General features: G+C 58.2%; 1 protein-coding gene across 1 annotated transcript; it reads left to right on the plus strand.

Annotated features, from left to right (window-relative positions):
* The first annotated feature begins 4,043 nt into the window (after positions 1–4,043).
* Positions 4,044–6,883, plus strand: TLX3 (T cell leukemia homeobox 3). The gene is made up of 3 exons (XM_043887686.1): positions 4,044–4,593; positions 4,952–5,195; positions 6,126–6,883. Exons 1-3 carry the CDS (start codon positions 4,173–4,175, stop codon positions 6,334–6,336), a joined length of 876 nt encoding a protein of 291 aa, XP_043743621.1. The 5' UTR covers positions 4,044–4,172; the 3' UTR covers positions 6,337–6,883.
* The last annotated feature ends 6,485 nt before the right edge of the window (positions 6,884–13,368 follow it).

Consider the following 13,368-nt stretch of genomic DNA (forward strand, 5'->3'; position numbering starts at 1 on the left):
CAGGGGTATGCAGTAAAGGGAAAACATGGGCTTTGTAGTCAAGAGACTCCTGGGCTCACACCCCAGCTCCAGCCCTTCTCCCCACATGCCCCTGGGCAAGGCATGTCATCTGTAAGCCAAATGTTTCGTAAGTCCCCGGACAGGGAAGCAAGGGGGTGTTCAGCGGTTCCTGAGCAGCACCAGGTGGCTTTTGCCTTCCTCCTGCTGGCAGAGGTCTTTCAGGCCTCCTGAGGAAGGTTCTTCCCCTAGTCCTCCCCATCGGTGGGGGGGTTGGGGGGGTGGGGGGTAGGGGGGAAGGCAGTGATGAAGAGCTCAAACTGCATTACTCCCACTATCAGTTGGGGAAACGAAGCCCAAAGTTGGGATGAGGTCCAGAAAATTTGAATAGGTGCTCACTAAATACTTGAATAAATGAATGAATGAGAGAATAAGTTTGGGCAGGTGTCTTTAGAGCTTTTCATCATGAGACATAGAAGGGCCCCTAGAAATGCCAACATCCTGCCTCTCATCCCTGAAGCCCCTCTCTCTCCTGTATAACCCCCAGCAAGGCCCCCAGCAGCCCTGTGCCTTCTCCCAGCTTCTCCATCAGGACAAGGAGAAGTACTGCATCCTGGGAGTCTTTCTGGCCTCATGAGTCCGGGTCACCAGCTCCCAGTTCTTAGAGATTCTCATGTGTGTGTGTGTGTGTGTGTGTGTGTGTGTGTGTGTGTGTGTGTGTGTCCATCTGTCACTATTCAATTGATAACAGGTAAAAATGGACAGTAAAAAAAAAATTACAATTTCAGGAACACAAAATACACATCAAACAATATCTGGCCAAAAACAGTGCCCAGAGGAAAATGTCTGGCCCTAGATGTATTTAATAAAAAACAGGGAAGATTGACCAAAGTGAACTAAAATTTCACCTCAACAAACAAAGCAGAAATGAATTAATAAAAATAAAACAAGCCATTCCTGAAGGAGATGACATTTTAAAAAAGGATAATGAAATAAATGTCTTTTCTTTCAGACAAACCTATGGCAAACATGATAAAAAACCACAACTGAGTAACACTGAGAATGAAATGCAGAGGATGTTAACACAGATCCAACATGAGAGCTTGAAAACAGGAGAGAATCTTCCCATAATGTCATTAAGATAACAGTGAATTTGAAAACTTGGATGAAATGGGCAATGCTCCAGACACTGGCTTCTGAATTTGAGCAGGCATCTGAATCACCTGGAGGGCTTCTTAAACACAGAGTGCTGAACCCCACCCCAGGGTTTTGAATTCAGCAGGTCTGGGCTAGGGTCAAAGAATGCACATTCCTAACAAATTCCCAGGTGATGCTGGTGCTGCAGCAGGTCGGGAAAACAGACTTGGAGAACGCTGTCCCAGGGACTACCACCCCCTCCATTTACTCCTCTTCCTGAGCTGTCTAACAGCTCTCTTCTGTCTGGGTTGAGAATGACAAGGAGTTTATGCTCAGTGGCCAAAGCACTGGCTGCTATTTGCCTGAGTAGTCTGGGGTCCTAAGCAGTGGGGCACTGTCCTGAATGCTTACCCAGAAGAACTCAATCACACAAGATTGGTATGGGTGCTTGACCAGATGAGGAAACTAAGGCACAAAGAGGGTTCCATGAGTCCACAGCTGATAAACAGAGGTGAGGATCCGATTCTTAAGCACTGGGCCACTCACCATGCCCTGGGAACAATGTCAGCCACATCACCCACACCTCCCTAACTCCATGCCCACATATCTGTGCAGAGTGGACCTTGCTACTCAGTGTAACAGAGGCAGGAAGTGGTGAAGACAGGCCTGGATCCGGGGCTCTGGAAACCAGGAAGGAAGTGGAGCTGCTGGTGTACAGCCTTCGCTAGCCTCTGAGTCAGTGTGAGTCTCTCTGCAGAGGGTTGTCGTGAGGACTGAATAAATGCCCCCACCCTTGCCTGGCACACACTAAGTTCTCAACTCACAGTTGCTCCACTGTTGCCGTTAAAAGTTATTGTTATATAACCACCAGAGTTTCTCATAGGCAATTCCACAGACCTTCTCTCATTTACTTCTCACAGCCACCCTGGGGGTAGCTATTACCCTTTCTGTTTTACAAATAAGGAAAATGAGGTTCCAGGAGAGGCAATGAGAGACCCTATAACCCCCAGCCCCCTCCTCCAATGGCAGAGCCTGAATTAGAAGCAGGAGGTCCCAGGCCCAGAGCAATGGCAACATGCCATCTGAAGGTTCTGGTCTGCAGAGAGAGGTGGAGGAGCGCTTGCCCAGGACCAGGCCTCTTGCTCACCTCACCCCTCTCTGCCTACCTCATTCTCCCCGCCAACACTGGGATTCTGCCAGGCCAAGAGACTTGCCCAAGGTCACAAAGCAGGTGTTAACCCAGGGACCCAGGCCTTAAGATTGTAAGTCCTGAGGCCTCTCGTTTCGGGGGGCAGATTCCCAGAAAGAATCTCCTACTTGCCACCCCCTGCCCTTCCTGGCCCTCTGGGACTGACCCTATGGTAGACAAATACACCTTTCCCTCCAAGAGACTGAATCTCCACAAATAAAACAGCAAACAAGTAAACAGGAGTCGTAAGAATAATACACCAGCTGTCAGGCTCGGGAGCGGGTGCGGGAGGCAGCCAAGGCTTCTCCTTGCCCACATCAGCCAGGCCCTGACAGCGTGCCCTCTCTACACATCACTCATGGCACACAACCGTCCCGCAATTCACACATTCCGTTTTACAAATGAGGAAACCAAAGCCTGAAAATATCGAGTCCCTTGCTCAAGGTCACCCAGCTAGGATGTGACCTGGCCCAAACAGGACACCCTTCTGGCCAATGGAGCGTCCCAGCTCCGACCGCGTTGGCAAGAAGGGGAGCCCAGGAAGAGGCCCAGCCAAGGGGGCAGCAGTCAGTTCGCACCTAACGATTTTAGAATCAGCAGGTGAAAAACGATCTGTAAACATCCCCTGAGGAGACAGCTGAGGTTGGCGGGCTTGGGGGGCGCTGACCACCCTCCGAGTAGTCCTGTCATCGGTGCCCCTTGGCCCGCCTACACAATCTCCGAGGGCGCAGGCAGAACCGGCAGTGATCTCAGCGCCCAGCGTTACTGAAAGAAATCCCGCTATTTGCTCTAAATATGAACACAAACCCCACCCCCCACCCCCGTCCTCCTCCCTCGCCCCTCGCCTCTCGGGAACCCAAGGATCCCAACACCTGCCGCGCCCCGGGCAGGTTCCCCCGCGGGTCCACGGTCCAGTCCATCCTGCAACGAATTTCGAGGGACCAGATCCCGCTCCTCACCGGGCAACCTCGGGTCCCGTTCAGCCCGGCCCGGCACGCGTGGGCACCTGAGAGTCGCGCCTTGGTCCTTCTGGACAGTGCCAGGGAGTGTCTCCAAAGTGGCCGCGACGCCGCGGCCGAAGCCCAGGCGGGGGCGAATTCTCCCCACGCGGGTCGGGGTCCTTGGGAGCGCGGGGTCCGCTCCGGTGCTGTCCTCACCCGGTGCGCAGGTAGCTCAGAGCTTGCGCCCCACCGTGCACCCCTTTCGTTTCTCCCGCGGCGGTGGGGTGTCCAGGATCCTGCAGGTTCGTTCCGCGGTTGCAACTCCATTGTAATAGAAAGGATTCATTTGGTTTGGGTTTTGTTCAGATGAAAAAAATTTGGAAGAAAACGAACTCCCCGCCCCCCCTCGGCAAACGACAGTTTGACCAACAGGGCGCCCTCGCAGCCCCGCTCGGCTGAAGGGAAGCAGCCCCGGCCGGGAGGAGAGGGGAACGTCTGCTAATTGCAGCTTCGTTAGATTTCGGGTTTGGGAGGCTGCGGTTCGGGCGCTAATATCCGCCGCCCATTATCCCGGCTAATAAATTTGACCTATTGTTCGTTTGTTAAAATGATGTCACCTTGGAACAGTCCCTAAGCTCCTATTTCCATGAATTAGGCCTTTATTGAAAGCCAGGAACCAATGGGAGGAGAGAGGCTTGTTGATCGCAGCCAATGGCTGCGGCGGGAGAGGAATTAGCAGCGGAAACTCCAGGTTCGGTTCAAGAAAGATGACACAGAGCCTGTCGGGCCCGCGCACTCTTGGCAAAGTTTCAGTGCGACGAGAGGCGCCGGGCGCTCCATGGCCGCGCCGTAACGGGGACCCAGCCGCCTCCCCGCCCAGCCCAGCCCAGCCCTTCCGCCCGCCCAGGATGGAGGCGTCCGCCAGCGCGCAGACCCCGCACCCGCACGAGCCCATCAGCTTCGGCATCGACCAGATCCTCAACAGCCCGGACCAGGACAGCGCACCAGCCCCGCGGGGCCCCGACGGCGCCAGCTACCTAGGAGGGCCCCCCGGGGGCCGCCCGGGCGCCACGTACCCGTCTCTGCCCACCTCCTTTGCCGGCCTCGGCGCGCCCTTCGAGGACGCGGGATCTTATAGTGTCAACCTGAGCCTGGCGCCCGCCGGCGTGATCCGGGTGCCAGCGCACAGGCCGCTGCCCGGGGCCGTGCCGCCGCCTCTGCCTAGCGCGCTGCCTGCCATGCCCTCCGTGCCCACGGTCTCCAGCCTGGGCGGCCTCAATTTCCCCTGGATGGAGAGCAGCCGCCGCTTCGTAAAAGATCGTTTCACAGGTGAGCAGGGTGTCCAAACAGGCGCCGGGCCTCTGCCCTCCCGGGGCCAGAGGCGCCGCGCCCTACGTGCTCCACTCCGGGAAAAGATTTCGGAGGCCCAAGTGAAGTGGAGGCCTCAGTGCCCAGGGCCCCGGGCAACCATAGATGGGAGGAAAATCAGGGAGTTCGGGGAAAATAAGCCTGTGCCCGGGGGAAGTGGGAGGCATCCCCCAAACGGCTCGGTGCTGCTGGGGACGCGCGGAACCAACGAAAATAGCGTAGTATTCTGCGCCTCAGGTGGGGCTGCACGGGGTCCGCATGGGGCCTGAACAGCAGTCGAGCTGGGCTAGGCTTCAGGGGGCCTCGTGTGTCTCCGCAGCGGCGGCGGCGCTCACGCCCTTCACCGTGACCCGGCGCATCGGCCACCCTTACCAGAACAGGACGCCGCCCAAGCGTAAGAAGCCGCGCACGTCCTTTTCTCGGGTGCAGATTTGCGAGCTGGAAAAGCGCTTCCACCGCCAGAAGTACCTGGCTTCGGCCGAGAGGGCGGCGCTCGCTAAGTCCCTCAAAATGACGGACGCGCAGGTCAAGACCTGGTTCCAAAACCGGAGGACCAAGTGGCGGTGAGAGAGGCCCGGCCCGGCCCACCTTGCACCGGCCCATTGCCCGCCTCGTGCCGCAGCCTCGCGTCCCCCCCACCCTGTGCTACCCGCTACCGCCCTCCTGGGGCTGCACCTCTCCCTCCTTCCCAGGTTTTATCTCCCAGCTCGCCCTCTCGTCCGCCTGTCCCCTCTCTCCCGCGCCTCCGGGACTCCTCCTTCCCATGCCTGTGTCGCTTTCCTGAGCCTCACCAGCTCTCTCGTTCTATTCCATCTCCTGCGCTGCTTGGTTTCCTCTCGCCTGCCCACCCCCGCCCCGCCAACACCCCACACTGCCCGGGTCTCTCGCGCTCCCCTAAACCGTCTGGCTTGCCCCCTGTTCTCTCGGATTGCCAACAATCCGCGCGGAGCTCCAGGTTCCGCCTCTAGTTCCCCATCCCGACTTCAGCCCTGTCTTAATCCGATCCCTGTTTCCATCTAACCCGCGAACTGCGAAGCGATCGCCTCCTTCAAGAAGCGTTTGAGACAGCCTGTGAGAAGTGGATGAGGCTGACCCGGCTGGGGGACCCCGCGAGGTGCAGAGCCAGCCTGCCCACCCGCGGACCCCAGTGACTGGTTGCCTGCAGGGCCTAGTCAGTTCCACACAGGCCCTACCCTTGTTACCCCGCAAGGAAACAATCTTTGCTGTTGGCGAAGCCACAATACCCGGGTGTGCAAGTGGGCGGCCGGCGGAGTCCCCTCCCGGCGATCTCCCGGCGCATAACAAAAACAAGCGATCCCAACCCACTCCCCGAGCTCGCGGGTGCTTGGCGCACAGCGCGGGCCGGGAGGCGGAGGAACTCCGCGCCTCGAGGCTCCCGGCTGGCCTCGGCTCCAGGGCGGGTTAGGGCCCCGCCGGCGGCCCCGCGGCGCCGGGTGCCTGACGGTGCTGTCCCTCTCCCTCCCCCGGTGCAGGCGGCAGACGGCGGAGGAGCGGGAGGCGGAGCGGCAGCAGGCGAGCCGGCTCATGCTGCAGCTGCAACACGACGCCTTCCAAAAGAGCCTCAACGACTCTATCCAGCCCGACCCGCTGTGTCTGCACAACTCGTCGCTCTTTGCGCTGCAGAATCTGCAGCCCTGGGAGGAGGACAGCTCCAAGGTCCCCGCAGTCACCTCTCTGGTGTGAGCCACCAGCGCGCACCGTCGCCAAGCATCTCCGCCCCGACCCGGCGGGGCGCCCCGGGCCCCCAGCCGGGCTGGGGGTGGGGGTGGGGGGAGTCGTGGCCGAGAGGGAAGGGCCTGCAAGCTCAAGTAGGCCCCGGGGCGCGGCCGCATCCCCGCCGTCTGCGGAGGGGGCTGGGCCCGGGCTCCGCGCGGCTGGACAATCCGAGCCCCCGCCCCGCGCCCAGTCCCGCCCCAGGCCCGGGCCTGACAAAGAAAGCGCCTTACGTTTCTCCGCCCCTCGCCCGCAGCGCCCCCCGCCCCGGGCCGGGCGCCTGTATTATACTTTGTACTTTTGCCCAAACGTGTACATAATAAAAGTTTTGGCTTTTTTCTTTAGAAGCCGGCCACCTGCTTCCCCCGCGGGGGCCACTGGAGGAGGGGCGGCCGACCAGGCGGCTGGGGGGAAGCGCCAGGGGCTGGGGCACCCTGCGTGGAGGCTGGGTCCACCCTTCTCCTTTTCCGTTCCGTTTATTTAAGTCGTTTTATTTAATAAAAAGTTAGCTATTTCACTTAACGCCGCTTTTATTTCGTTTTCGTTTCCAATAATGCTCGGCGACCCCCGACCCTGCGCCCCACCCCTGCGGCAGTAGAGGCCGAGCGGCGGCGTGCGGGCGCGCGCCCACTTCTCCGAGCCTCGTCGGCATTCGCCTCAGCTCGAAGCCTGGCCGGGGGCCCCGCGGAGGATCCGCGGTGCAGGTCAGTGCGCGCCGGCCGCCCGCAGCCCGGGTGCCGGCGGGATGGGTGGACGGGGGAAGGGCACCCTAGGCTCAGAGGTCGCAGAGCAGCGCCAGGCAGGGGCGCTGAAAGGCCCCGCCTGGGAGCGTATTTAGGCCGTCCCGAGTCTAACCCACCCCAGGGGTGGGCGGCACGGTAACCTCGAACTTCCTAGGACGCGAAACTCGCTCCCCTCACCCTCCGCCCACACCACAGGCCTCTGTCTTCCTCCAGCGAGGCCCCAGAGGGGCCGGAGCGGGCCGCTCCGACTGGCTCCGGGAGGTCTGGGCGCAGTGTGCGCGGGCTGTGAGCGCAGAGCAGGCGCGCTTCCCGGTTCTCCAAGCTCGCGGCGTCTGGGGTGCGAGCGTAGCGCACAACCCCGGGACACCCTCGCCCTTCGGCGTCGCGTGGGGCCGCGGACGGAGCGTGATGTCACGTGACTTCCCTGCAGCCCAGGTGTCGTCACTAGGCAGGAGGGGGCGGGGCGCCAGGCAGGCCCGGGACCCCAAGACCAGGTGTGGAAGCGGCGTGGCCCAGCCCCCCGGCTTCACCTCGGAAGCTGGAGGTTTCGGGACCACGAGCTCTGGAGCGGGTGGCCCCTTAGGATACCGACACAAACACTCGCAGAGTCGGTGAACATTTCGTCTTGCTGGTTGATTTCTTTTCCCCCTGGAATCATTCTCCTTTTCAGTCTTTTAAAAACTTATTTTCCAGACTCTTCATTTCTTTCTTCCACAATGCCGTTTCCTCCTCTGTTGGTAGCTCTGGGTCTGTCTTCGGGGCTTCCCAGGTGGCTCAGATGGTAAAGAATCTGCCTGCAGCTATATGTACCTTTTATCCCTTCCTTTACAGTTCTGTTTCTCTATATACTTCCTTCTCTGTTGCATTTATTTTCTCATCTTTGTGGTGTTCTCTCTTCCTCCCATTTCCGACTCCTCCCTCCATGTCCGCCCTCTCTCCTACTTTCCTCTTGTTTTTGTCCCTATTGTTTTCCCTTTCTTGTAGCCTCCACCTCTCTCCATCTCCGTCTCTGTCTCTCTCCTTCCCTCCTCCAAGTGGGGCTCCCAAGAGCTCCTTCAGGCTAACCCTTCTGGGTGCGGTCCCGCCCGCCGCAGGCCACCCTGCAGGCTGGTGTATTCGGTGCCTTCGTTGTAGGCGGGATGCGGAATTGGCTGCACTGGCAGGCCTCTAGGACGGGGAGGGAGTCTACGGAAGAGCTGGAGCTCACAGCACGTGTGCCCTCAGCCCCACCTCCACGCCCTGGGGATTTAAAGACACCCCAGAGAAGAACTAGGGTGACTCAGAGCTTTGGGTCTCTTCCTTGGGTGTTTTCCTGAAATGCTTCTATTTTCTCCGCTACAAAAGCATAGAGAACGCGCTCATCGGGATAGGAAATGTTGGCTTTTCGGTTGGGAACTTGAATATCTAAAAACCAGAGTGACCTTCTTTGCCTTCGATGACCAAGCAGCTCCTCCCTCGGGCACTGGTGTCGCGTTCTATTTTCTCTCATCACTTTTATTCTATTCCTCCCTAACAAGGCTAAATGGTTTTTGTTTCTTCTAAATGATTTTTGTTATTTTGTCAGGGCGACCCTCCATTCTTGGGGCTTTTGGAGGGACGCACACACATCTTTTTCCCCTTCTGATGTCTCACTTTGTGCAAAAGATCTCTGAAGACGAAGCCCACCAGGGTGGGCTTTTAGGCAGGCCCAGGGACAGGAGCCTAGGCCCGCTGCGACCCTCGGTGGGGAGAAGCGCTTAGAGACAGCAAACGCCACGGAGTCACGGGGTGGGGAGGGGGGGTGGGGGAAAGAGGGCAGTTTTCCCCCCACCAGTGACTCCGTGTTGTTTGCTCTCTCTAAGCGCTTTGTCCCAGTCAAACCTCGTCTAGCCAGAGACCAGTCTGCTAGAACTCTCTTCAAGTTAGGGGGTCTGAACCCACTTGTGTGGGGCCGGGTGGCGACTCTCTCCGAGCCGCGCTCAGCCAAGGCAGTGTGGGCGTCCTCGGCGGGCGGAGGGGATCGGTGAGCCGCGGCTGGGCGTTTAGAGCCGGACACCCTCCTTTCGCTGTGCCAAGCCTGGAGGCCGCCGCCCTGTCCCGCGGCTGCGACGGACGAGAGCCGAGAGCGGCGGGTTAAGGAACACACTCCCAGTCCCCACCCCAGGATGGCCCTGAAGCAGAGCTGGGGCGTGGAGATTTCCGGATCAGGCGGACGCCCCTGAAGCTGAATTTAGGGCAAAGAGAATCTGCAGTAGACTGGGCTCCTCTCTCTGGATCGTCTCCCAACATCAGGCCCCACCTCGGCCCTAGAAAACGGCCGAGGCTCTAGAGGCAGGCAGGTGAGTGTGGACGTAAAGCAGGCCGACGTCTCCAGACGGAGTTGAGAACAAGCAGCAGCCGGCCTCTGGGCAAGGGCTGAACATTTCGCCTCCTCGCCCTTCCGCGCGGCCTTCGCTAATCTCCTTTGGAGATTCTCTGAAGCCGCGCCCATTTTACAGATGCAGGACAGGGAGGCAAGAGGCAGCTTCGCGACCCAGGCGGACTGGCCTCGGGAGCTCTCCCTGAGTGCTGGTTTCTGGGCTCCGCCGGTGGAGGCTGGGCGCCCGGCTTCCCTGAGAGGAGCGAGGCGCCCGGCCCAGGGCCTCGGAGTTAGGCCGAAGCTCAGCTCTTTCTGGGAGGCTCCGCGGCCGGGGAGTCCGGGGTTGGGCGATGCAGGGGGGACCCAGGAGGATCGGAGCCAGAGAGAGAGAGAGACAAACTGGGGACTGGCCGTTCGCTGGAGTGATTCCCCTTCAGCAGTTCCCAGTACAAACCGGCCGTGGACCGTGAGCTTTGCAGGCAGCGTGCGGTTTATGATGACTCGCGCCAAGTCTCTGCAAGGTTTGAATGCCCCTCCTCATTTTGCAGTTGAAAATTCAGAAATTAATTCTGAATCACGCATCATGGGTGGGCCAGCTTTAATACCACCACCCCACCGCCCCAGAAAAGCGCTCTAATACTTGGGAGAAAAGGGGGACTTTGCCTAGGGATGCCAGGGAGGAGACTAGGGGACACCTGCAGGCATCTGACACCAGGCCGGTGGTCAGAGTGAGGCGGAAGGGCCTTCCTGCTCCAGCTTGGGTGGAGGACTCGGGCTCTGAGTTCCAAGGTCGCCAGCGCCTATCGCTTCCCAGGCTTGCGAGCTTCCCCGCGTTTGCCGTTGGTGCGGGAGCGGGAAGAGCAGCCGCCGCTCCAGCTCATTCGGAGGCCCCACTGCACCCTTAGGCGGGGCAGCCGAGCCCGCCCGCCGCAGCAGTTCGTCCAGCAGTTGGGGCCTTGGGGCCCTTCTCTCGGACTCGCGGCCTAAGGCCGCGCGGCCTGGCCCAGGGAGACCCGGCCGCCAGCTGCGCAGTGTCAGCGGCCGGGCCCGGGCTGCAGCAGGCGACGCGCACCTGTTCGCCGTCCGGCTGGGCGCTCCGGATGAGGAGCGTGGCCTCGGACTGTCCGTCGAGACCTCCCCGGTTAGGAGCCACGGGCCGAGCCTAGTTTCCAGAGCGCTAAAGGGGACCTTCGCCAAAATCCCAGTCTCCGCCTCAGCGCAACTGAAAAGCAAACAAGGCCGGAGAAAGGCCGGCGTGGTGCAAGCGTCCGCTTTCTGGAGAGCGAGGGTTTCTCAACGCCGAAGGCCATTTCCCTTTTACGAAATCTTCGGGCTTGCGGCAGCGGCGAGACTCCCTCGGTTTCCAAGCACCTGCTAGGTTGTGAGAGGCTCCTCTCTGCGAAGCCTAGACAGGTCGCGCACGTTCTTGGTTCAGACGCTCGCAAAGTCCTCCGCGAATCGCCAGTGATCCGCGCCGTCCCTCAGGCCGGTGGCACGAAGCTCTCTGCTCAGTTCTGTCACCCCCTTGCTGTGTGGCCTTGGAGAGTGGCTTTGGTTTCTGCGTCTATACAATTAGGGCTACACAGTCATTAAGGAGTCTTCCAGGGAAAGCGAAAAATAAATTATGGCTTACTGTAGAGCCGATCTTTAATTTATTGTGAGAATAGAAGCATTTAAAAATGTACTTATGGACGAGAAATCTAATGAAATGCCTAATTGCATAGAGGCTCAATCAGAGGTGGTGTTCTTTGGGAGGAAAGGGCAGGAACGGGGCAGTATCTCCCACTGAGGTTAGTTCTCCTGCAGTCACTGGAGGTGGTGAGACACTGGAGAAGTCATCTGGTAAACTGGGCCTGGGTTGATTCGGTTAGAGGCTGCAGTATACTGGTGTTGCCCTGAGATCGGTGGCTGAAATGACTGGACAAAGTTGTTCTTATAAGCGTCAGACTGGCTGCCAATTAATGAATTGCTTATTAAGCCCTTTTAATATGCTTCTAGCTGGGGTGGAGAGGAGATAAGGGGCAGGGGACAGAAAACCCATATTCAAACAGGATATTTGTTCAGAGGTTTTCACATGGTCCCCCATACCAGTGAATCCCTGGAACAATCTCATGTTCCCATTCTCAATGACAAAGTTGAGGAGCAGAAAAGTCAGCTGACCTGCCAAGGTTCAACCCATGCCTTAAAAGGGCCCGACTCAAACTCCGAGTCTGCTGGCTCAGCTGGCTGTCCGGCCCAAGCTGAGCTGTGTCCCCACCTGACCACAGAGTGCAGACTGGAAAAGCTCCACCGACCTCGGGGTCATTAGAGAGATTTGTGATGACCCAGACTCACCCAATTTCAAAGAAACCAAATCTTTAAATGGAGCAGAGTCTTAGATTGGCTTTAAAAGCCTGCAGGGCCTGCGCAGCTCCTGTTCTGGCCGGCTACCTGGAATGCCCTGGCTTTGCTATCAAGCCCTATTGACGGATGGATTTATCTGGGACGCACTGAAACTCTCTAAGGCCTGCAACCTGGATTGGCCGCACACCCTGTGCCTGCTTCATCCCTCGTCCAGGAAAGATCCACGCCCTCCTGCTTCGTAGACCGCCCTGGGGAAACTTAGCCAGCTGGAGGAGGCACTGAGCAGTGCTGAAGGAAAAGACCGACTTGCTCAGGAAGGTCTGCCCTCGGGGGTACCCGTGGGCAAGGCCCGCTGAGACCCTGGGGCTCGAGAAGGTGGTGCTGGGCACAGAGGGGCGCCAGTGAAGAGCCTGCATGCTAAACAGCTCGCGCACATCTGCTGTCTGGGCCGCCACAGCTGGGACACTTTTGTTCTTCAGAAGTAGTGGGACTGTGGAGGAGGGGGCTGAGGGGAGCGGAGGGGAACCCAACCCTGAGAAGCCAGAGGGAGAGGGCCCTGGGAGGGTGTCCTGCTTGTTCGCACCTGCAGTTTCCAGCTCGTTTGCTGGAGGAGCCTCATGAGCGGGGATGCGGCTGGACACCCAGTCCCCAGCTCCCAGGGGGTCTGGAGCCCAGCTCTGGCCACCTGGGTGTTGAGAGCATCTGCACAATCTTATGTAACCCTCCCAACAGCTCTGAGATAGGTACCGTTGCAGTCCCCCTATTTTACAGATGAGGAAACTAAGGCTCTGAGAAGTGACATCCCTAAGGCCATCTAACTTGAAAGACCAGGACATCAACCCAAGGGCACTGACTCCCTCGTGGTTTTTACCCACTGCGGCTCCTCGAACCGCCTTATTATTAAAGTCAATGTCTTTGCATGTTTGCTGAATACTCTGGAGATTATCATTCTCTAACAACCTCAGACACAAACCAGAACAGCCTGGGTTGTATTTACAGCAGTATTGCTGTTGATGCTGCTACCACTACTAGCCCCTGTTTCTTCTCTTCTAAGCCTCTTAAAGGTGGTCGGATCTAGTGTTCTTATATCTGATGGATTTAGGGGTGTTCTACTGCCCCCTCTCCCAACCCAAGCTAACAAGCGGGTTACTGAGCCCCTGTGGGTACTCAAGAGCCATGGTGTAGCCCTCAGCCGCTGGACCCTGAGTATTTTCAGCTCAGGGAAGGAAAATAGTACCTAAATGCTGCTTGCCTCCTTGCCAAAATGCCCACAGCATGCATAGAGCGTAAAGAGGCCTGGGTTAAAATCCAGCTGCACCACCCACCAGCTATGTGGCCTTGGAAAAGTCACTTTGCCTCTCTGAGCCTTTGTGTCCTCATTTGTACTTGGTAAGGACAGATCTCCCTACAGGATTGTTGAAGGATTTAATGACAGAACACATCATGCACTTCACCAGGAGTCTGATGCAAGATAAGCACTGTGATACATTTACTGTTGGTATTAGTGCTAGATTAATTTTCACAAGATAGATTGTTCTTGTTCTCCTCACAGAGAGAAGGAAGCAAACCCAGAGAATA

The sequence above is a fragment of the Cervus elaphus genome, chromosome 25 (genome assembly GCF_910594005.1).
Source record: "Cervus elaphus chromosome 25, mCerEla1.1, whole genome shotgun sequence".
In the NCBI taxonomy this organism is placed as follows: Eukaryota; Metazoa; Chordata; class Mammalia; order Artiodactyla; family Cervidae; genus Cervus; species Cervus elaphus.

What these genes read in the sequence shown, in the direction of transcription:
- TLX3 (XM_043887686.1), top strand. Translation starts at nt 4,173, where the DNA reads ATGGAGGCGTCCGCCAGCGCGCAGACCCCGCACCCGCACGAGCCCATC. An exon ending in CGTAAAAGATCGTTTCACAG is followed by an intron (nt 4,594 to 4,951) that starts GTGAGCAGGGTG and finishes GTGTCTCCGCAG; the next exon opens with CGGCGGCGGCGCTCACGCCC. An exon ending in AACCGGAGGACCAAGTGGCG is followed by an intron (nt 5,196 to 6,125) that starts GTGAGAGAGGCC and finishes CCCCCGGTGCAG; the next exon opens with GCGGCAGACGGCGGAGGAGC.